The sequence below is a fragment of the Quercus robur genome, chromosome 4, assembly GCF_932294415.1.
Source record: "Quercus robur chromosome 4, dhQueRobu3.1, whole genome shotgun sequence".
Classification (NCBI taxonomy): domain Eukaryota; kingdom Viridiplantae; phylum Streptophyta; class Magnoliopsida; order Fagales; family Fagaceae; genus Quercus; species Quercus robur.
Genome location: NC_065537.1, coordinates 71,228,334 through 71,252,675, shown reverse-complemented (window position 1 = coordinate 71,252,675; position 24,342 = coordinate 71,228,334). Strand labels below are relative to the sequence as shown.

At 38.0% G+C, this 24,342-nt stretch overlaps 1 protein-coding gene across 1 annotated transcript in view; it reads right to left on the bottom strand.

The window, feature by feature from the left end:
• Window positions 1–1,143: 1,143 nt before the first annotated feature.
• The window catches only part of LOC126722514 (subtilisin-like protease SBT3), a 77,332-nt gene continuing 54,133 nt past the window's right edge, over window positions 1,144–24,342 (bottom strand). Inside the window, exon 2 of the mRNA XM_050425670.1 lies at window positions 1,144–1,508. Coding sequence (XP_050281627.1) covers window positions 1,352–1,508 — 157 coding nt within the window. The 3' untranslated portion in view covers window positions 1,144–1,351. The remainder of the gene's footprint in view (window positions 1,509–24,342) is intronic.

Here is a 24,342-nt window from a genome sequence, read left to right as displayed (position 1 = left end):
AAAGAAGAAATGTTGAAGAAAGTGTAAATATTTAAAAATAAGTGAATGTCAAAAAAAAAAAAAATTATAGGAAAATTGGAAATAAAAATGAAATATATATATAGGCGTTAAAACCAACAAAGATGAATATGTAAAGTCAATAATCTATTTATATATATTTTTTGTAAAAAAAAAATAGGAATAAAAAACAATAATTATGTGGTGAATGATGTGGCGATGAGGTGGCGCAGCAGGAGTTTAGCAGTAATAAATGCTACGCTTCAACTTTTACTAATATATAGATATAGATAGGCGTTAAAACCAACAAATATAAATATGTAAAGTCAATAATTTATTTATATATATTTTTTGTAAAAAAAAATAGGAATAAAAAAATAATAATTATGTAGCGAATGATGTGGTGATGAGGTGGCGCAGCAGAAGGTCAGTGGTAATAAATGTTATGCTTTAACTTCAACTTTTAGTAATATATAGATATAGATATAGATTGGTACGTAAACTTTTGTTTTTTTTAATCAATTATTAACTCACAAGATGGGGCTTTTTTTTTGTTTGGGCCTTAAAGTCATTACTGTAGGGCTTTTTTATTTGGATTGGACCTTATTACTATAGGGCTTTTCACTGTGGACTAGACCGTTGGACCTTACAACGCAAACCTCTTGTTCTCCCTCCTATATTCTCTTTTTCATGTTTTCGTAAAATCTAACTAGATCAAACTCTCATCGAATCTTACCTTTTCAACTGAGTTGGCTCCGATCTGGGTTGAGAATATATATAATCTATAAAATAGATCGTCCAGTTCGATTCCTTGTTGGAATAAAAAAAAAAGCAGAACAATTTTTTGAACCGGCTGGTGTTGCAGCGTAGAAAACCCAAGCCTCTACCGACCACCGCCTTATTCATTGTCAACAGCCTCGTCTGACTGTTCGATTGACTCGGTAGAGGTCAGCTTTCATTGGTCATGGGCGGTAGCAAGATAATGCCAAACCAGCATATACGAAACTACGACATTATGCTTAACAAGTTAAGAGACTTTAATATCTTACAAGCACTAGTATAGAAATGTCTTGAATGCTTTGCCCTACATGACCGTCTTCAAACACGAAAATAAAGAGCACAAAAAAGGGAAGAAAGCTTTCTAGGAAAAAAAAACTTCAGATATTTAGCACATTTATTGTGATTCATGTTTAACACATTTATTCTCATATACAAAGCCAACATATGGTTATAACACAGCACTTGCAGATTTTCATGATGAATAACTACTACTTGAACTGAGAAGACAGATAGCCAGGACGCCCTTGACAATAGCTAATATTTAGCACGTGAACATGCCCATAAATATTGTCCGCTAATATTTGATAGCCACTATGGGGCTTGATACTATGTGGCTATCTTGATCAATCCATTTGAGAAAACCAAATACCGTTGGAATTGGATATTCTCCATCAAGCTTATCAACCACAACACTCACAACAAAACTTCGATTCTGCTGTTTGCGGGTGAAGGTAAGAATCCTCGGTTTGACACTTATTCTCATTCCGGTTGGAATGTTCTCCAAATGTGCTCGGTAAACAGATTTATCATTGCCAACATTTGTCACAACCCTCTTAAACTTCATTGTCACTGGATATCTAGTTTTGTTGGAGAGTACAGCCATGAAAGAGGGATAGTTTAGATCATGAATAGATTTGTGGTTGCAACTCCATCGAGTTCGTCTAAGGAGAAGAATCATTTGCTTCTTAGTGTAACCCAGGCCACACACAAATTGAATATAATCTTGCAGACCCATATCATAGATCAGTCCAGGATCCATGGCTTTGTTTGGATTGATATGGCCAGCACCAAAGTCTAGAGGTGAGGAAGAAGAATTTGTCAATTGGCTTTTAAAAATCTTGCCAGTATTGTCTTTGACATAGGCTGTGGTCATCATAGCTGATCGGATAGCTGCTGGGCTCCACTCAGGATGGGTTGCTTTTAGTAAAGCTCCAACGCCAGCAACATGTGGTGTTGACATTGATGTGCCTGAATGTAAAGCATAATTTGAAGCCAAATCATATTTGCCGACACTTATGTATGGTACAATGGGTGAAACTGCGGCTAGCACATCAACTCCTGGAGCGAGAATATCTGGCTTTAAAACTCCTGGACTGATTGTGCTTGGCCCCCTTGACGAGAACATGGCAACTTGAGGTGCAGGCTTAGTACTGAACCTCGTTAATAGAAACCTCATGTCATTCGCTATTGGATTTCTCACCTTTGTCACATACTCTTTAACCTGAGTCCCTGAAGCAGTTGGTAGAATAAGGCTCGGAATGGAGTATTTATTTGAAGAGAAAGAGAATGATGCATCCGTCAAGAAGAGAGCTCCATAACCACCTGCGCTCTCGACCTCATTAATCTGTTCAGAAACATTAATCTTGGTGCTATAATCACAGATGACTACCTTCCCAATAACCTCCTTTTTATCCAATGATTTGTGGTTGCAAATTGCTTTGCTCATGTTGCGTGTGCCATAGTACAAAGGTAGATTAGTAATGAAACCACTCTCTGGAAAGTATGATGTGCCTTCAATGGTAACCCCATTTCCTAGAGTCACTTTTCCGTGGAAACTTCGATCCATTGTGCCAGCCCCAACAGTTGTTATCCAAGGTGCTCCATTGTATATTGTTTTAAAATCACCATCATTGCCAGCACCACAGACAATAAAAATCCCTTTCTCAGTTGCCGAAAGAGAACCTATGGCAATGATATCAGTGAAATAAGAAGTCTGATTAATGCCAATGGACAAAGACATGATATCAACCCCATCATCAATTGCTTGGTCCATTCCAGCAAGAACGTCGGTTGAAAAAGACTCTTGTGTGGATGTTGCCCAACCAACCTTGTACATAGCAAGATGTGCACGAGGAGCCACGCCACTGGCTGTGCCTCTTGCATAACCAAAGTGACTTACACCATGTACGTAGTTACCCGCCGCTGTGGATGATGTGTGTGTACCATGACCTAGGAAGTCTCTTGCAGAGCTGAAATCTCGTTCCTTGGATATATTAATACCTGCAGCTTGGAGTCCTTTGCTAAACGATCGAGCCCCAATGAGCTTCCTGTTGCAGTATGAAGGGCTAAATGCTGTGCCATTCTCACACTTGCCTTTCCATCTTTGTGGCACTGGTGACATACCCTCATCATTAAAGCTTTCGCTCTCTGGCCAAATTCCTGAATCAATGATACCTACAATCACATCTTCTCCATAAGAGGCAGCAGGCCATATGCCAACGTTTTGTTGTAGCCCAAGAAACTTAGGGGAGTAGGTTGTCAACAGCTTGCCAAAGGACTCAGGGTATGTGGCAAGGTGAGCCGGAGATTTCTCAACCTCAGATAGCTGAGAGGGTGTAAGCCTCGCGCTGAAGCCATGCATGACATGGTTGTATGAGTACAATAACAGTTCCTGGTCATCACTAGGAGAAGACGACAATGAATTTAAAATGGAACGATGCCATGACTCATGGGTTGATAAAGACACAGGTTTCTGAGTATGGTCCATATGGATGATGTATGTTTGGCATTCTTCGACTTTGGACATTGCATAGTTTAATCGAAGAAGAAAAAATAGCAGCGAAGGTAGTGCGTAACTCATCCTTAGGTTAATGTTGTTGGAGATGGGCTCGGAAATGATGGGAGAATTGGAATATATGTATATATGTGTTTATGCATATATAAAAGAGATAGGCGTATACTTTGCAGTTTGCATAAGAAATAAATAAAAAAGAGAGCGGGTATACTTGTAAATGTGCTTTGCATGATTTCGGTAAGTAGAACTTTCCTTTCAATTTCATGTTTTTTCATGGACCAATGGAAATTCAATGTCTTATTATATGGTCCTAAAAAACAAAAACTCCTTGTCTTTTACGATTTGATTTACTATGGCAAGTTCATGAATGGATGGAAATTCCTACTGTATAATAGATCCCAAAATTGAACGAATGATATCTTACTTTTTATTGAAAACTTTTTATTTTTAACGATGGTATATCCAAATTTCTTCGAATATATAACTATTTTCTAAGACAAACGGAATTAGGTCGGGCCTAAAGGGGCCAGCCCCCTTACTTGAAAAGGAAAAAAAAAAAAAAAATCGTAAGGATATACATCAAGTTGGATACTCACATACAACTTTGGTCTCCTTCTCTCTATAATCTTGGCCCCCATTCATCAAATTGTGATAAACCTCACAGCCTAAACCAATTATTATCTCTTGTGGCTAGTTGTTGTTGTTTACTATTATTATTATTGTTATTATTATTTTTTGTGGCAAATTGCTAAAAAGTCTAATCAGTTTAGTATGTACTTCAAACTGATATTTCCTAAGATAGAGACGGAATTAGGTGGGGCCCAAAGGGGCCAGCCCCTTACCTGAAAAGAAAAAAGAAAAAAAAAAAATGGTAATGAGATGCATCAAGTGGGATACTCACATACAACTTTGGTCCCCCTCTCTCCAAAATCTTGGCCCCAATTTGTCAAAATCTTAGTCCCACTTCATTAAATGGTGATAAACCTCACAACCTAAACCAATTATTATCTCTTGTGGCTAAGTTGTTGTTGTTTGCTATTTTATTTTTTTATTGGCAAATTGCTAAAAAGTCTGATCAGTTTAGTATGTACTTCAGATTGATATATCTATTTTTCATTAATAAAGTTTCTAGTGTTTTCTCTCAAAAAAAAGAAAGAGTGTAGAAATCATTTTTGACACTGAGACTGAAGATAAGGTCTCGATTTGGATTCTAAAGATGTGTGGATTTTTTTAAGGGTGATGCTATATATATATATAATATAAGATAATATATTATCTATACATAAAGTATGTATGTAGCATGATTTAACCAAAAAAAAAAAAATCACATAAATAATAAAAAAATTTACACCAAAAATAAAATATTTCCAATCGAAATTTTTTATAAAATAGTTTAGTGGTTATAGAGTTTAAGTATATTAATAGTTATAAAACATATTAAAATTTAATCAATTTTAAATAATTTAGCATTATTTTACACTCTAACATATATAAGTCAATATAAGAAAATTATAACAATAATAGAAAATAAAGAAAAACATTATTTTCGTAAATGACAGGTGCAATATGGATTTAATTCTAACTCTTAACAATCCAATTTTTCTTTCTTTAAAAATGTAAAACATTAAAGTAATAACACAATATCTATATGTCTAATTCTCCAAAAGAAAAATAACAAAGTTTTACTGTTGGTAAATGAAAATGCTTGTATTTAATAGACTTGGTTACTTATCTATATATTTTTTGTTCTAAAAAAAAAGTTATCTATTTCTTGTAACATATATCATGAATATACAATGAATTAATGAACTAGTATGATATAATAAGATAAATAAATAATACAATATTTATTTATAGAGACATGTCAATTTTTAGGAAAATATATGTTGGATATGAGCTATGTGCAGTATAAGGATAATAAAGAAAAAAAAATGATGCATTAGTGATCGGTTTATATTGTTTAAAAAAAAATAAAAAAAAAAAATTCTTGGGGGGCCAATTAATAGTTAAACGTTTTAGTTACAGATTTGTATTTTTGATAAAAAAATAATTTGGTGGGGGAATTTTTTTTCCTTTTATAATATAAAATTTCTATTTTAACCTAATCTAAGTATATATGTGTGTGAAACCGCTATTGATAAAAAAGCATTTAGTATCAAATCATACTACCTCAACTCTATTAAAATTCAATAATGAAGAGACGTGTGAAAAATAACCATATCAACCCAAAAAAAAAACTCTATCCATATATATCACCCTTTCTTAACGATGAGGTTGAAGATATGGTTTCCAGTCTGAAACTTTTTGTATGTATCTCTTGATTGAATGATTTGGGTTTTAGCACCATGATGCATCTCATAATTGAAAGAGGCAGGCTTGTGTAATGTTACCATCGAGGTCTTTGTGGATGCCATTCATTTGTTATGTAATCTCTGACCATATATGAGGAAGGTAGTAAGTCAAGATAATGTGTGGTAGATAATTGTTTCCTTTCTTTTATCTTTGGTCCTATACACATAAGAGAATCACTAACGACCTAAATTACAAAGCTTTACTTTTGCATAGAAGAGAAATACCATGTACTCAGTTTTATTGGATTACATTCATATTAGGGTGGTGATCGCAAACATAAAACAATATCTGTAGAGAAAATTTAGTACTGTCCAAAACAGATGAGAGTCTTACTATTTAGAGACACGAACACCTCTTGGTAATAGGTGTAAATTTCCATGAAAATATATGACATATATGTTATAGAGTTTAATTATTTTTATAGTTATAAAAAATATTAAAATTTAACCAATTTTAAATAATTTAACATCATTTTATACTTTAAACATATATAAGTCAATATAAGAAAAATATAACAGTAATAGAAAATAAAGAAAAAACATTATTTTCATAAATGATAGATGCAATATGGATTTCTAACTCTTAATAATCCAATTTTCCCTTATTTTAAAAGGTAAAACATAAAAATAATAACACAGTGTCAATATGTCTAATTCTCGAAAAGCAAAATAACAAAGTTTTATTGTTGGTAAATGAAATTGCTTTTATTTAATAGATTTAGTTATCTATTTCTTGTTCTTCTCATATTTCTTGAATAAACTTGAATTAATGAACTAGTATGCTATAATAAGATGTAGGGACTCGATTCGTGACGACCCCAAGATGACATTGGGCTCGTACGTAAAAAGGGCTCAAACAATATCATTTGTAGAGCGTGAGTTTGAAAGGCTAGGCCTTGGTCACCGGACGGTGGTTTGGGTTGGCTCCGGTTAATGAATCTTGTCCAAGGAGTTTGGGGAGCTCTGTGCTCTTGTTATTCTCCTTATTTCTAGGACACCATCGTTGGGAGGACTGGTTGTCCCCCCTTCTTTTGGTGCACAAGTCTTTCTTTTTGGTTGATCCTGACCCTCTACCTGTTTATCAGGCAGGATCCTATTCGTATGTCTGTCCCATCAGCCGTCTCCCCCTACTTTTTGTTAGTTGCTCTAACCAAAGCCACCTTGTTCAGGCGTCTTCTCTCATTAATATGGCTGGGACGTTTGTGGGTGCATATAATGCGGTGGTAACGTATTTACCTTGAACCACCCCCACTATGTATCCCTAGGTGGGTCCCATTCTACTCGCCTCTTCTTCTGGGTGCGTTTTGGGGGTCGCCTTCGACGTGATGTCGTTCTCCCCTCCGAAGACTTGGGATGCCGAGGACAGGGTCATCCTCGGCTGTGCCCCTAGGCTATTCGGTCTTTCCCTACTCGTCCTCGGCAACTCCCTTCCCTGGCACGGGCCCTGGGCCTTAGTAGAGCATGGGCCGGGTCATAAGTTCTCTGGCCCCACAATAGCCCCTCAAAATCCTGCTATCCGTCTCCTCGGACGGATAAGAGGGTTTTGATGACATCAGATGTCTGTCAATGCTTGTCAATCCTTATCACCTATCGGTTCCTGAGACTTTTCGTCTGCCCGAGACATGTTCCTGGAGCCTTTGGAAGGCGAAACGTGTCCTCATTAAATGCGGGCGGCTCTGTGCTTCCCACGTTCAACAGCGTGATGGAGATCTAACGGTGGGAATTTCCTGGCCTTTATGGGCGGGAAAATTCGTGCAGTTATTCTCAATGAGCGGCATAAATGATTTTTGGAACTGATTTGTCTCTTCAGTTTTGCAGTTAAGAATTCCAGCGCGTATACCCTGAGTTCATCTGAACTTTCGTCCAAACTCAAGTCTATCTCCAGCACAAAAAAAACCTGTCCGAGGCGCCTTTCCTCTTTTCTGTAAGTTCCCTGCCTCCATTAACTCGTGTTTTTTCTTTTCTGGGTTTATTTTTCTCTTGTTCCCTTCCTTCTCCCGTCATTGGTTGAGTTTGTTTAGTAACTCGTAGAAATGGTTAAACTAAGACTGAGGAAATTGGTTGATACTGAAGAGGCGATGGAAAAGTTCATCGCCGACTATAGGATTCCCCCCAACGTGGGTTTGAGGCACTGAGGAAATTGGTTGATACTGAAGAGGCGATGGAAAAGTTCATCGCCGACTATAGGATTCCCCCCAACGTGGGTTTGAGGCACTGTAAGATGGGGGAGTGGCATGTTCTGAGAAATACAGGCGAGATGGTAATTCCTGTTCTCGCCTTCGTAGAAGGGGGTATGAGAATCCCCATGGGACCGGTAATGAAGAATTACCTTAGGCATTTCCGGTTAGCTCCCACCTAGTGCGTCGCCAATATGTTTAGGATTCTGGGTCGTGTGGATGCCCTAAATGAGAAAATGGGGTTAAGATTAACCCACCATGACGTAAATTGGTGCTACAATCTTCAAAAATTAAAGGGCAAAATTTATTACATGATGACCAGAGACGAGAGGGTTCGGCTAATTCAGTGCCTCCTCGACTCCAATAAGGGGTTAAACAAAGACTTTCTTATTGTATATGGGGAATGGCACGACGACGTTCCATGCCTAATGGTGGAGGGAGAACCAGGTGGGGTATATAGAGAGCGGAAGGGTGTCGACCCTTTGTGCCATTTTAATTTGATGTGGTTCGGTTACTAACCATATGTGTGTCTTTTTCTTACAGACCCCAACGCCTTTCATCGGCACTTCCACCTAGTTAACCGGGTGGACTTGGAGACTGTTCTTCAAGCAGCAGTTTTCGTAAATGACGAGGATGGTCAAGTCAGAGCCGCTCACAAAATCTTAGGGTACGATCCCCTTCAGAAGTCATTTGCCGACCCTAGGCACATGATCAGCGCCAGTCGTCCTTGGCTTCCAAAAATTACCGTGGTTGAGTCAGGATTTCTAATCTCCGAAGGATCTTCTGTCCCAGAGGGCATCCCGCTGGTGGACCTCTCCTCATCTCACCAAGCACGGAAGACGAAGGCGAGTTGGATCAGTCCGAGGAGGGATTTGGGGTGTTTGACCTAGCCGACCAATCCGAGGATCCTTCGGGTGACCTAGGTGACTCGGCCTTGTCCGAGGCGGAATTGTCATCAGTAGGCACATCTTCCCGAACCGAGATGAGACTTAAGAGGAAGCCCCCGACCAGCTTACTCGATCTCCTCGAGGGTCAACCGGGGAAGGGTGCGTAGGGAACACCGCAATCCAGTGCTCCATCTCCGCCACCTCAGCCCCAGACCATCCAGACTAGGTCATCCTCCACCAAGTCGCAGACACACTCTCCCCGCACTAAACTTCCTGCTCCTCTTCAGTCAGCTCTGCCTCCTCGGCCGGAGCCCACGGACTCAAAGAGAAAGAGGAGTCCCAAGGGTAGGGAACCCATGGACGGGGGAAAATCCCAATCTTCTCAGGAGAGGGATGAGGCCTTGCGTGTGAAACAATTAAAGATTGGGCACCAAAACAAGGGTAAAGAGAGCAAGGACTAATCCGCCCAAAGCAAAGGGAAGGGGATCGAAGCCCAATCCTTGCCAAGCGCCTGGCTTCCCGCCCCAATGCTCCACGGGGGGCCACTGCTGGAAACCGCATCCCTGAGGGACCTCGGAGATGATGAAGGCGGTTATGTGGCCGACGCATTAGGGAGAACTATGCTGCTTCCCACCGACGTGGATGAGTTGAAGAAAATGAAGATGCAGGAGGTTTTCCTCAGTACGAAGAGGTACTTGGGAATGGTAAGGCTCTTGAAACCTAAAACTTTATTGACTCTTGCTCCCGGTTTGTCATTCACGATGTATTTACCTCACTTGATAGGCTCTTCAGGCCACATATAGAATGGAGGAGGAAGTTAACAAGCAGAGTAAGGCTGCCGAGAATGAACGCTCCAAACGCATAGACGTCGCGAAGACCCTTAAGGCTTCCGAGGACGACCTCGCAAAGGCTAAGGAGGCCTTGAAGGTGGCTATCCGAGAGAGGGATAGTGCCTCGGCAGGTTTAGATGGCGCCCAAAGACAGGCTGAGGAACAGACAAAACATCTACTCGAAGCCGAGGATCAGTTGCAGATAGCCAAGGATCAGATCAATGATTTGAAGAAAAAACTGACCATGGCAGAGAACGCTAAAGGCGTAGCTGAGTATGCCCGGGACGAAGCCGTGAGGGCCAAGCAGGAGGCGGAGTTTGCCAGAGACGAGGCCAAAGCTGCCAAGGACATGGCTGAGGATGCGGGTTACGAGGCGGGTATGGCTGACACCCAGGCCTCCCTTAAAGCTTAAATTCTCGGAGTATGCAGACTATATTGCTCCCAGGTTTGGGAAGAGGCCTTAAAACGGGCTGGGGTGGATGCTTCGTCTGACTTGTGGAAGGCGGAGAGCATATTTTACGCTCCAGCCATCCGCGAGACTGTCCCATCTAGTTCCGAGGCCGTACGCGACCCAGAGGAGGCCAGTGCTGCTCAGTCAAAGGCTGCTCAGATTATCGTCCCCTCCAGCGAGTCGACCGATGGAGGAGAGCCTCTTGATGCGACGAAAGCACCTGGAGGTCTGAATTCCGAGATGCCCAAGGAAGGTGCCGAGCCGACTGTTAGTGCTCAGATTCCCGGTGCCGAAGAGCCAGCCATCCTTGCCCAGCCCTTGCAGGCGATTCCCCTTGCTGAGGTCCCCGAGAGCACCGACATTGATCCCGTTCAGCCTCCCCCAGAAGGGACTGTCCTCCAGGGCATTGAAGATAGTTCTGTTCTACCCTCCCTGGATGTGGCCGACACAAAATTGAAGTAGTAGAACCCCCGGCCAGCCTCCACATCTATTTTTAGTTTAATGATTGCCTAGTTTCTCTTTTATTTAGAAAACTTTATAATTTGTTTGTAGTTGAACCTGTTGAACACGTATATGAAATTCTTTCGTTACTCTTTCCTTTTGATTATATGCCATTTGCCTCGTCGATACTTACTATTGTTATGAACCTTATGATTTTTGAACTAGTTATTTCAATAAGTATAAATAGTTATGCATACGATATATTTGGAACCATGTTTCGGAATGCTAGCTCACCCACACCCATAGGGCATTGAACTCATGTTTGAACCTCCTTCAGTGGAGATATAGGCATCGTCCGAGATGTCCCGTGCGTCATTGGGACCAACTTGGTATCTAGCCTTCCTTCAAGTAGTTGGTTTCCCCACAGGTTTGAGTCCACGAACCATACAATACCTTGACTCTGTCCAAAATTTAGATTTTTTAAGTAGTTGGTTTCCCCATAAGTTTGAGTCCAAGGACCATGCAATACCTTGGTTCTGTCCAAAACTTAGATTTATTAAGTAGTTGGTTTCCCCATAAGTTTGAGTCCGAGGACCATGCAATACCTTGGTTCTGTCCAAAACTTAGATTTTTTTAAGTAGTTGGTTTCCCCAAAGGTTTGAGTCCGAGAACCATGCAATACCTTGGTTCTGTCTAAAACTTAGATTTATTAAGTAGTTGGTTTCCCCATAGGTTTGAGTCCGAGGACCATGTAATACCTTGGTTCTGTCCAAAACTTAGATTTATTAAGTAGTTGGTTTCTCTATAGGTTTGAATCCGAGGACCATGCAATACCTTGGTTCTGTCCAAAACTTAGATTTTTTAAGTAGTTGGTTTTCCCATAGGTTTGAGTCCGAGGACCATGCAATACCTTGATTCTGTCCAAAACTTAGATTTATTAAGTAGTTGGTTTCCCCATTGGTTTGAGTCCGAGGACCATGCAATACATTGGTTCTGTCCAAAACTTAGATTTATTAAGTAGTTGGTTTCCCCATAGGTTTGAATCCAAGGACCATGCAATACCTTAGTTCTGTCCAAAACTTAGATTTTTTAAGTATGGGAGGGATTAGCCCCTTGTGGGATTAGCCCCTCAACCAAGATGTGAGACGTTGATCCGTCGTGGAAAGCCCCTAGAACCGTCCGCGTTACTAACGCTTCGAAGCGCAGCCCCTAGTGGAACTCTACGTTAGGACACGCTAGCGGGCTGTTGGAAGTAATAGGAGGACTTCTCGCTCCACCGCTTGAGCCAACGCACAAGCCTTCCCACAGACGGCGCCAATTGTAGGGACTCGATTCGTGACGACCCCAAGATGACATTGGGCTCGTACGTAAAGAGGGCCCAAATAATATCATTTGTAGAGCGTGGGTTTGAAAGGGTAGGCCTTGGTCACCGGATGGTGGTTTGAGTTGGCTATGGTTAATGAATCTCGTCCAAGGAGTCTGGGGAGCTCTGTGCTCTTGTTATTCTCCTTATTTCTAGGACACCATCGTTGGGAGGACTGGTTGTCCCCCCCTTCTTTTGGTGCACAAATCTTTCTTTTTATATCCCTTTTTGGTTGATCCTGACCTTCCACCTGTTTATCAGGCAGGATCCTATTCGTATGTCTGTCTCATCAGCTGCCTCCCCCTACTTTTCGTTAGTTGCTCTAACCGAAGCCACCCTGTTCAGACATCTTCTCTCATTAATATGGCTGGGACGTTTGTGGGCGCATTTAATGCGATGGTGACGTATTTACCTTGAACCACCCCCACTCTGTATCCCTAGGTGGGTCCTATTCTACTCGCCTCTTTTTCTGGGTGCGTTTTGGGGGCCGCCTTCGACGTGATGTTGTTCTCCCCTCCGAAGACTTGGGATGCCGAGGACAGGGTCATCCTCGGCTGTGCCCCTAGGCTATTTGGTCTTTCCCTATTCGTCCTCGGCAACTTCCTTCCCCGGCACGGGCCCTGGGCCTTAGTAGAGCGTGGGCCGGGTCATAAGTTCTCTGGCCCCACATAAGATATATAAAAAAATAATACAATAATTATTTATAGAGACATGTCTATTTTTAGGAAAATATATGTTGGATATGAGCTATGTGTGGTATAAGGATGAAAAAGAAAAAAAAAATGACGCATTAGTGATTGATTTATATTGTTTTAAAAAATTCTTGAGGGGCCAATTAATAGTTAAATGTTTTAGTTAAAGATTTGTGTTTTCAATAAAAAATATAAGATGGTGGGGGAATTTTAAAAAGCTAGGGATGCTGCTATCGATAAAAAAATATTTAGTATCAAATTATACTACTTCAACCTTATCAAAATTCAATAATTAAGAGATGTGTGTGAAAAATAACCATATCAATCAAAGAAAAAATCTCTCTCCATATATATCTCCCTTTCTTGAAGATGAGGCTGAAGATTTGGTTTCTGGTATGGAACTTTTTGTATGTATCTATTGATTGAATGATTTGGGTTTTAGCACCATGATGCATCTCACAATCGAAAGAGGCAGGCTTGTGTAATGTTACCATTGAGGTCTTTGTGGATGACATTCATTTGTTATGTAATCTCTGACCATATATGAGGATGGTACTAGGTCAAGATAATGTGCTGTAAGTAATAGTTTCCTTTCTTTTGTTGTTGGTCTTATACACATAAGAGAATCTATAACGGCCTAAATTACAAAAGCTTTACTTTTGTGTAGAAGAGAAATACCATTTACTCAGTTTTATTGGATTATATTCATATTAGGGTGGTGATAGCAAACATAAAACAATATTTATAGAGAAAATTTAGTACTGTCCAAAACAGATGAGAGTCTTACTATTTAGAGACACGAACACCTCTTGGTAATAGGCATATATTTCCATGAAAAGATATGACATATATGTTATTGAGTTTAAGTATATTTATAGTTATAAAAAATATTAAAATATAACCAATGTTAAATAATTTAACATCATTTTATACTTTAAACATATATAAGTCAATATAAGAAAAATATAACAATAATAGAAAATAAATAAAAAACATTATTTTCATAAATGACAGATGCAATATGGATTTCTAACTCTTAATAATCCAATTTTCCTTTATTCTAAAAGGTAAAACATAAAAATAATAACACAGTGTCAATATGTCTAATTCTCCGAAAGCAAAATAACAAAGTTTTATTGTTGGTAAATGAAATTGCTTTTATTTAATAGATTTAGTTATCTATTTCTTGTTCTTCTCATATTTCTTGAATAAACTTGAATTAATGAACTAGTATACTATAATAAGATATATAAAAAAATAATACAATAATTATTTACAAAGACATGTCTAAGTTTAGTAAAATATATGTTGGATATGAGCTATGTGTGGTATAAGGATGAAAAAGAAAAAAAAAATGATGCATTAGTGATTGATTTATATTGTTTTAAAAAATTCTTGGGGGGCCAATTAATAGTTAAATGTTTTAGTTAAAGATTTGTGTTTTCAATAAAAAATATAAGATGGTGGGGGAATTTTAAAAAGCTAGGGACACCGCTATTGATAAAAAAATATTTAGTATCAAATTATACTACTACAACCTTATCAAAATTAAATAATTAAGAGATGTGTGTGAAAAATAACCATATCAATCGAAGAAAAAATCTCACTGCATATATATCTCCCTTTCTTGAAGATGAGGCTGAAGATTTGGCTTCTGGTATGGAACTTTTTGTATGTATCCATTGATCGAATGATTTGGGTTTTAGCACCATGATGCATCTCACAATCGAAAGAGGCAGGCTTGTGTAATGTTACCATCGAGGTCTTTGTGGATGTCATTCATTTGTTATGTAATCTCTGACCATATATGAGGATGGTACTAAGTCAAGATAATGTGCCGTAAGTAATAGTTTCCTTTCTTTTATCGTTGGTCTTATACACATAAGAGAATCAATAACGGCCTAAATTACAAAAGCTTTACTTTTGTGTAGAAGAGAAATACCATTTACTCAGTTTTATTGGATTATATTCATATTAGGGTGGTGATCGCAAACATAAAACAATATTTGTAGAGAAAATTTAGTACTGTCCAAAACAGATGAGAGTCTTACTATTTAGAGACACGAACACCTCTTGGTAATAGGCATATATTTCCACGAAAAGATATGACATATAAGTTATTGAGTTTAAGTATATTTATAGTTATAAAAAATATTAAAATATAACCAATGTTAAATAATTTAACATCATTTTATACTTTAAACATATATAAGTCAATACAAGAAAATTATAACAATAATAAAAAATAAAGAAAAAAACGTTATTTTCATAAATGACAGATGCAATATGGATTTCTGACTCTTAATAATCCAATTTTCCTTTATTTTAAAAGGTAAAACATAAAAATAATAATACAGTGTCAATACGTTTAATTCTCCAAAAGCAAAATAACAAAGTTTTATTGTTGGTAAATGAAATTACTTTTGTTTAATAGATTTAGTTATCTATTTCTTGTTCTTCTCATATATCTTGAATATACTTGAATTAATGATCTAGTATGCTATAATAAGATATAAAAAAATAATACAATAATTATTTATAGAGACATGTCTATTTTTAGGAAAATATATGTTGGATATGAGCTATGTGTGGTATAAGGATGAAAAAGAAAAAAACAAAATGATGCATTAGTGATTGATTTATATTGTTTTAAAAAAATTCTTGGGGGGCCAATTATTAGTTAAATGTTTTAGTTAAAGATTTGCGTTTTCAATAAAAAATATAAGTTGGTGGGGGAATTTTAAAAAACTAGGGACGCCGCTATTGATAAAAAAAATATTTAGTATCAAATTATACTACTTCAACCTTATCAAAATTCAATAATTAAGAGCTGTGTGTAAAAAATAATCATATCAATCGAATAAAAAATCTCTCTCCATATATATCTCCCTTTCTTGAAGATGAGGCTGAAGATTTGGTTTCTAGTCTGGAACTTTTTGTATGTATCTCTTGATTGAATGACTTGGGTTTTAGCACCATGATGCATCTCATAATCGAAAGAGGCAGGCTTGTGTAATGTTACCATTGAGGTCTTTGTGGATGTCATTCATTTGTTATGTAATCTCTGACCATATATGAGGATGGTACTAAGTCAAGATAATGTGTCATAAGTAATTGTTTCCTTTCTTTTATCTTTGGTCTTATACACATCAGAGAATCAATAATGGCCTAAATTACAAAAGCTTTACTTTTGTGTAGAAAAGAAATACCATTTACTCAGTTTTATTGGATTATATTCATATTAGGGTGGTGATTGCAAACATAAAACAATATTTGTAGAGAAAATTTAGTACTGTCCAAAATAGATGAGAGTCTTACTATTTAGAGACATGAACACCTCTTGGTAATAGGCATATATTTCCATGAAAAGTTATTACATATATGTTATTGAGTTTAAGTATATTTATAGTTATAAAAAAATATTAAAATATAACCAATTTTAAATAATTTAACATCATTTTATACTTTAAACATATATAAGTCAACACAAGAAAAATATAACAATAATAAAAAATAGAGAAAAAACATTATTTTCATAAATGACAGATACAATATGGATTTCTAACTCTTAATAATCCAATTTTCCTTTATTTTAAAAGGTGAAACATAAAAATAATAACACAGTGTCAATATGTCTAATTCTCGAAAAGCAAAATAACAAAGTTTTATTGTTGGTAAATGAAATTGCTTTTATTTAATAAATTTAGTTATCTATTTCTTGTTCTTCTCATATATCTTGAATATACTTGAATTAATGAACTAGTATGCTATAATAAGATATAAAAGAATAATGCAATAATTATTTATAGAGACATGTCTATTTTTAGGAAAATATATGTTGGATATGAGCTATATGTGGTATAACGATGAAAAAGAAAAGAAATGATGCATTAATGATTGATTTGTATTGTTTTAAAAAATTCTTGGGAGGCCAATTAATAGTTAAATGTTTTAGTTACAGATTTGTGTTTTTAATAAAAAATATAAGATGGTGGGGGAATTTTAAAAAGCTAGGGACGCCGCTAGTGATAAAAAAATATTTAGTATCAAATTATACTACTTCAACCTTATCAAAATTCAATAATTAAGAGATGTGTGTGAAAAATAACCATATCAATTGAAGAAAAAATCTCTCCATATATATCTCCATTTCTTAAAAATGAGGCTGAAGATTTGGTTTTTGGTCTGGAACTTTTTGTATGTATCTCTTGATTGAATGATTTGGGTTTTAGCGCCATGATGCATCTCATAGTCAAAAGAGGTAGGCTTGTGTAATGTTACAATCGAGGTTGCTTAGTGTTACTATTGGCAACAAAATTGTGTTTTGTCATGAAATATAGTTCTTGTGGTAGTGATAAGTTGTGCCCTTATAATCTAGTGGGGCCAAAATGGGGATATACCCCCTTCAGCCAAAGTTATTAGCAAAATGCCTTCTGTTTAAGACTATTTAGGGATATGCTTCTGTTTTAAACTCGATTTTCTAAAAATTGAGTTTTAATAAAAAAATAAATAAAAAACCAGCATGGAACTCGAGTTCATGTAACTTGAGTTCCATGCAAATTTTTCACCCAACTTGATTTTCTAAAAATCAAGTTTCAAAACAGAGGCATATCCTTAAATAGTTTCAGACATTGGGCATTTTGCTAGAAAGTTTGGTTGAAAGGGGCAAAACCCATTTTGGCCTATCCAATGGCTATATGATTGCGCAAAAAGATTTATAAGTTAACAAGAAGATTTAATCCAATGACGAAGCTATGATTTGACTTGAGAGAGGGTAATAAATATATGATAAATTTATGCACATTCTTGTGAACATGTATATATAGTCTTTGAGATCATATCCAAAAATCAAAACTGATATTTATTTTTAAATTCTAAGTGAAATTTAATGTAAGAAAACCCACCAAAAGATAGTATGTTTATTTTAGTATGTTTATCTATTACGGTTTTATCACATGAGTAATCTCTTTTTGAATTTATTTTAAGTCAAAATTTCCCTTACGAATGGAAATATTTTTAGTAGTTAAATAATAATAGGTGAAATTTATGTTATTTTAGTTAATATATGATCATAAAAATTTAAATTTTTAATAATTCGAAACTCTATATAATAAACATTTATGTATTTGAAACTTTTGAGCTTAATTAGCTTGAAAACAATATCAGATTCAACGGTTTATTATATAATAATCTCCATACTTTATTGTTTATAAAAAAAAATTTATTAAGGAGAATAAATAATTACAAAAAGAATGTGAGATCCTATTATCTTTTTTTTTTTCTTGGGTACTTTAGAAAGCTAATAATAATGTTCTTCTATTTTTTTCCTCTTTGATTAAACTCTTGCTTCTTTATTTTAATTTTATACTCTAATTTGTTTTTCTTTAATATGTTCTATTAGGTTCTAAAGATTTAAAATTAAATATTTAGAATCATTATTGTATTGTGTTGGCAAACTGATATCAAAATATGTCTAGTCTAAGTGTTTAAGCAATGCTTAAATAAGGGTGTTTCAAGTTTTGAAGTCCAGTTAATTGTAGAAAAGAAAAGTGAAGTTCTGCATTTCTCGACCGATCGAGAATTAGGCTCGATCGATTGAAAATTGCAAGTCCAGTTTTTTCTACAAAATTTTAAATTGGCCCAAGCTCGCGAAAACGTTTAGGGTTTCACTTAAACTTCTCTGCATATAAAAGAAAAACCCTAGCCACGTTTTGGAGGTGCTAAAAAAGACTTGTGTGTTACTCATTGTGAGATTTGAGAAGTTTTGTACCTTCTAACTATACAAGAATCTACCGGAGCTAAAATTACAATCAAGGATTGGTAGAACTAGTTGTTGCATTAAGATCAACAAGTGAAGGTAATCTGAAACCTTTGGGTGGGATCTCAAAGTTACAAGCAAGGTGGCTTGTGTTATTGTAAATCCAAGAAAAGAAGGAGTTCGTGGATTCAAAGCTTGCACGTGGTCGTGTCAGTAAGTTACTATATGAGGTAGTATTAGATCTAGGGTTAAATCTTTTGTAAAAATTTCAATTCTCTTATAGTAGATTTGGTTTACTTTGAGAATAGTTAGGTCAAATCATTCCCAAGTTTTTAACTTGAAATGTTTAATTTCATTGGTTTTCTTGGGTCATTATATCGTGGTATTATTTACTTTTTCACATCTTTTCATAATATGATATATTTGTGTTTAACATAAATCTGAATAATTAATTTAAGTAATCACTTGGTTAATATATTAGGTTAAACATTCTGTTTAAGGGGTCTAAACGAATTTTCACACACTGTATTTTTCAACTGCAGAGGTTGAACTCAAGAACAACACCATTAATTTGCTACGGCAAGAGATAGGCTCTTTTCACTTGTTCTAACAGTAAATTACAACCGCTCATTTTGTTAACGCACAAAAAAGCTTCCATACCAACTTCAATCTCGTCTCACAAATGGTTTCTTTTTATCTTCGCTAATATTGCTAAGAATAAGGTTCGTGCTTATCTGCTTTTCCTTTTGCACGTACCCAAAAAAACAAGCTTTTCTGTGACAGAATGTCCTTTCTGTGTTCCCCATGTGAAAAAGCTTCGTCTTGTGCTATCAAATTTTCTGTGACAATGAAAAAAATTCCTACGACAAGTTCATGAATAGATGGAAATATCTATTTGTACAATAATTTAAGTAATGAATGGAAAAGCTTCTTTAAGAATTTGTGGCAATGGAGCTTGTGGCACCCATGGATGTACGGCGTTAGTCTCATCTTTTTTCCTTTTTATTTTTTTGGTTTGTTAAACACGGCGTTAATCTCATCTTGATATTATCAGCATGTACCCTTCTATGTTTACAAATATTCTAAGATCCGTGACTATCAGCATATACGTACCCTTTGCATGGACGCCAAAAATAAAGGTTGAATGTCTATTTCAACTTTCTGCTCGTAAACAAGGGGATAAATTAAAATGTTATATTTCCAATTATTCATATGGGTATTTTCTACTGTTATATCTTGGAGAAAAAAAAAAAAGTTCTCATGTTGTGGGATTTATCTTAACATAAAATTTTGAACAACATATATTGATCATAACAAATTGAATAGGTATTTCCTTCAAAATAGTTTAGTAAAAATATATATCAAAAGTCTTGTAGTCTAAATAACACATTCTAATGTTTCTAACAGAGGCATTCAGAAATCAAATCCTCCCAGCCTGTTGTAAATGTCGAAATATTAAAAGAAAAAAAAAAACCCTCAAACCAACTAACTATTGAAATGATATTTTCATATCTTTTGATCCATTTAATAGTTATTGGCTTCTTTAAATTATTATTATTATTATTTTTTTGGCTGAGAAATTCTTTAAATGAATTAGTAAGTTATAAGATTAAAATAGATACCAATGATAAATTAAATAATATTGTATCATTTATTATTATTATTATTATTGTTGTTGTCATCGTCATTGTTTGAAAACCTTAATGTAGGGACTCGATTTTTAATGACCCATAGACGACGTTGGGCTCGCATGTAAAAGACCCCAACAATATGATTTGTAGAGAGTGGGCCTGAAAGGCATGACCTTGGGCACAGGTGAGCGGTTTAGTCGTAGTTCCTACGGGAATTTATGTATGGACGGGCTTGGCTTGACTAGCTAAACCCTTCATTAGCAAGGGTTGTAAGACTTAGGCCTCACCGGCCCCCTCCTTTTAGCTTTGTTTTCTTCTTCTTTTATACTAGTGTTTCATTCCCCTTTTTGTGTCCACGTGTTAGTTTTACTTTTTGGGGTGCAGGTCTGTCCAGTCAACCCATACCTAGAGTGGTTGGGGGTTGCTGGAAAAGCACAAGGGCATGAGTTTGAGTATGAGCTTGTCAGATGCAGGATTCTGTATTATTGTGTTGGCAGATTTTTCCCTTGCCCTGCCCTTGTACCGAGTTTGCTTCTTTTATCCAGGTGTTTTGGGGGGTGCTGAGCATAAGATCGTCCTCGGCCATGTCCTCGTGCCCTTCTTGGGCTTTCATTAGGCGTCCTCGGAGACAGCTCTCCTCGGCTTAGGCCTTGGGCCCAAACGAGGAGTGGGCTTGGGCCACAAATTATCAGGCCCCACAATAGCCCCTCAAAATCCTGCTGCCCGACTTTAGTTGGGGAGGAGGGTTTTGATTATGTTGGGTTCTCATCATGACTCGCTCAGATTCTGTACTTCATCGATGTCTGTGCCTTTCCATTCGCATAGAAGATGCACCAAATTATAAGAGGCGCCCCTTTAACTTTTAGTCACGCGGCGTTCTTTGATGTTACAGTGCTCGAGACGCGCCTTCACGAGGATCTTTTAATTTTATGGTTGCAGATGGCGTTGGAGACTGAGCCAAGTCCTCCTTGTCCGTAGCGTTCCTTGGAACTCTGCGTAAATCAAATATCTCCTCCTTTCCCTTTAAATAAGCAGGATAGCAGGTTACTCCTCTTACATACAAACCCTTCGGTTTTCTTCACAACCGTAATCCTTCAGCCATAATTAGAGTCTCCATATCTAGTGCTTCCCACCCTTAGTGCAATATGCCTAAGGCACGTGTAGGGGTGAAGGAACTACACCCGCCACAGAGGCACCGGGTCCCTCCGAAACTCAAGGTGAGGTGGTTTGGACAAGGTAGACACAGACTCAAGATGATCTTCCATCTTGGTAAGGTGGGGATGGTATCTCTACCTCTTTTAGCCAAAATCCGAAGCAGGTACTGGTCGCGTCAGATTCTTGACGTGTCAAAAGTAAGGTTTTCCGCCATCAGCGCCGTCTGCTCTATCGCGGGCGCGGTTATACGGAGGCTCCTCAACTTCTGGCTCCCGGCACATTTTCTTCAACGGTGCTAGCCTGAAGTCAGGTTCCCTGCACCTTTTCTTCAACGGTGCAGGCCCCAAGTTGGGCTCTTTGGCTGCCTGAGTTATAGGCATGTAAAAGTGTTGAGGAATGGTTTCCTTGAACAACGTCTTGGAACAGCAGCCAACCTCTCCTCTGCACTTCTTCCTTGGCTTTCTCTTTATTCTCTTGTATCTTTCTTTTCGCTTATGTAGTTAGCTTTAGTATAAGCTTATTCCAGCTTTTCATTGTACGCTGTACTATTTCTTTGTTTTAATAAAAGATGAATTTATTTCTTTGTAAATACTTTTCCTTTCGGCAGCAATTACTTTGTGAACAAGTGCGCTATGTATGTATCTTCCTTTAGTGATGCTTAAAGCAGAAAACCTTGAAACAGAACCTTATCAATTGAGATAACGGCTTAATGCCTCGTAATGCATGCGCGGCGACCGTCCGAGAACGATAAATACTAAATATTCCCTCCGAGGTTGCCGAGTAGTGAGGGGCTTTGGCCGTGTTTTGATAACACCTGACCCTATAACAATTGCACCCATTCCCTTGGTATCGAGGATCCGAAGGTAGGCTGCGGATTTCAGTCGGTCTAGGAATTAACCCAACTATCAATGGGTAACTCTCATCTGGGGTAGACTCTTAGGGCCATATAACGTCCCGGCTGTGTCCAAACCCTGCATTTTTCCTCTTAAGTAGTTGGTTTCCCCAGAGGCTTGAGTCCGAGGACCATACAAGGCCTGGGTTCTGTCCAAAACTTGTGGTTTCTCGTCTAAGTAGTTGGTTTCCCCAGAGACTTGAGTCCGAGGACCATACAAGGCCTTGGTTCTGTCCAAAACTTGTGGTTTTTCGTCTAAGTAGTTGGTTTCCCCAGAGGCTTGAGTCCGAGGACCATACAAGGCCTTGGTTCTGTCCAAAACTTGTGGTTTTTCTTCTAAGTAATTGGTTTCCCTAGAGGCTTGAGTCCGAGGACCATACAAGGCCTCGGTTCTGTCCAAAACTTGTGGTTTTTCTTCTAAGTAGTTGGTTTCCCCAGAGGCTTGAGTCCGAGGACCATACAAGGCCTTGGTTCTGTCCAAAACTTGTGGTTTTTCTTCTAAGTAGTTGGTTTCCCCAGAGGCTTGAGTCTGAGGACCATTTTTTCTTCTAAGTAGTTGGTTTCCCCAGAGGCTTGAGTCTGAGGACCATACAAGGCCTTGGTTCTGTCCAAAACTTGTGGTTTTTCTTCTAAGTAGTTGGTTTCCCCAGAGGCTTGAGTCCAAGGATCATACAAGGCCTTGGTTCTGTCCAAAACTTGTGGTTTTTCTTCTAAGTAGTTGGTTTCCCCAGAGGCTTGAGTCCGAGGACCATACAAGGCCTTGGTTCTGTCCAAAACTTGTGATTTTTAGTCTAAGTAGTTGGTTTCCCCAGAGGCTTGAGTCCGAGGACCATACAAGGCCTTGGTTCTGTCCAAAACTTGTGGTTTTTCGTCTAAGTAGTTGGTTTCCCCAGAGGCTTGAGTCCGAGGACCATACAAGGCCTTGGTTCTGTCCAAAACTTGTAGTTTTTTCTTTCAAGTAGTTGGTTTCCCCATAGGCTTGAGTCCGAGGACCATGCAAGGCCTTGGTTCTGTCCAAAACTTGTAGTTTTTTCTTTCAAGTAGTTGGTTTCCCCATAGGCTTGAGTCCAAGGACCATGCAAGGCCTTGGTTCTGTCCAAAACTTGTAGTTTTGCTTTCAAGTAGTTGGTTTCCCCATAGGCTTGAGTCCGAGGACCATGCAAGGCCTTGGTTCTGTCCAAAACTTGTAGTTTTTTCTTTCAAGTAGTTGGTTTCCCCATAGGCTTGAGTCCGAGGACCATGCAAGGCCTTGGTTCTGTCCAAAACTTGTAGTTTTGCTTTGAAGGTTAACCCCTCGACCAAGGTGGGGAGAGTTAGCTTGAGGTTGGAAGCCCCAAGAGCTGCCCGTGCCATTGGCACTGCGAGACGTAGCCCCTAGCGGGAGTTTATGTCGGAGCAACAACTGCATGTGACTGGAAATGGAGGAAACTTCGTGGACCTCTGCTTGATGAAGACTTGACTCCACCGCCAGTCGCGCCAACGCGTAAGCCTTCCCACAGACGGCGCCAATTGTAGGGACTCAATTTTTAACGACCAATAGACGACGTTGGGCTCGCATGTAAAAGGCCCCAACAATATGATTTGTAGAGAGTGGGCCTGAAAGGCATGACCTTGGGCACAGGTGAGCGGTTTAGTCGTAGTTCCTACGGGAATTTATGTATGTATGGGCTTGGCTTGACTAGCTAAACCCTTCATTAGCAAGGGTTGTAAGACTTAGGCCTCACCGGCCCCCTCCCTTTAGCTTTGTTTTCTTCTCCTTTTATACTAGTGTTTCATTCCCCTTTTTGTGTCCACGTGTTAGTTTTACTTTTTGGGGTGCAGGTTTGTCCAGTCAACCCATACCTAGAGTGGTTGGGGGTTGCTGGAAAAGCACAAGGGCATGAGTTTGAGTATGGGCTTGTCAGATGCAGGATTCTGTATTACTGTGTTGGCGGATTTTTCCCTTGCCCTGCCTCTGTATCGAGTTTGCTTCTTTTATCCAGGTGTTTTGGGAGGTGCTGAGCATAAGATCGTCCTCGGCCATGTCCTCGTGCCCTTCTTGGGCTTTCATTAGGCGTCCTCGGAGACAGCTCTCCTCGGCTTAGGCCTTGGGCCCAAACGAGGAGTGGGCTTGGGCCACAAATTATCAGGCCCCACACTTAAG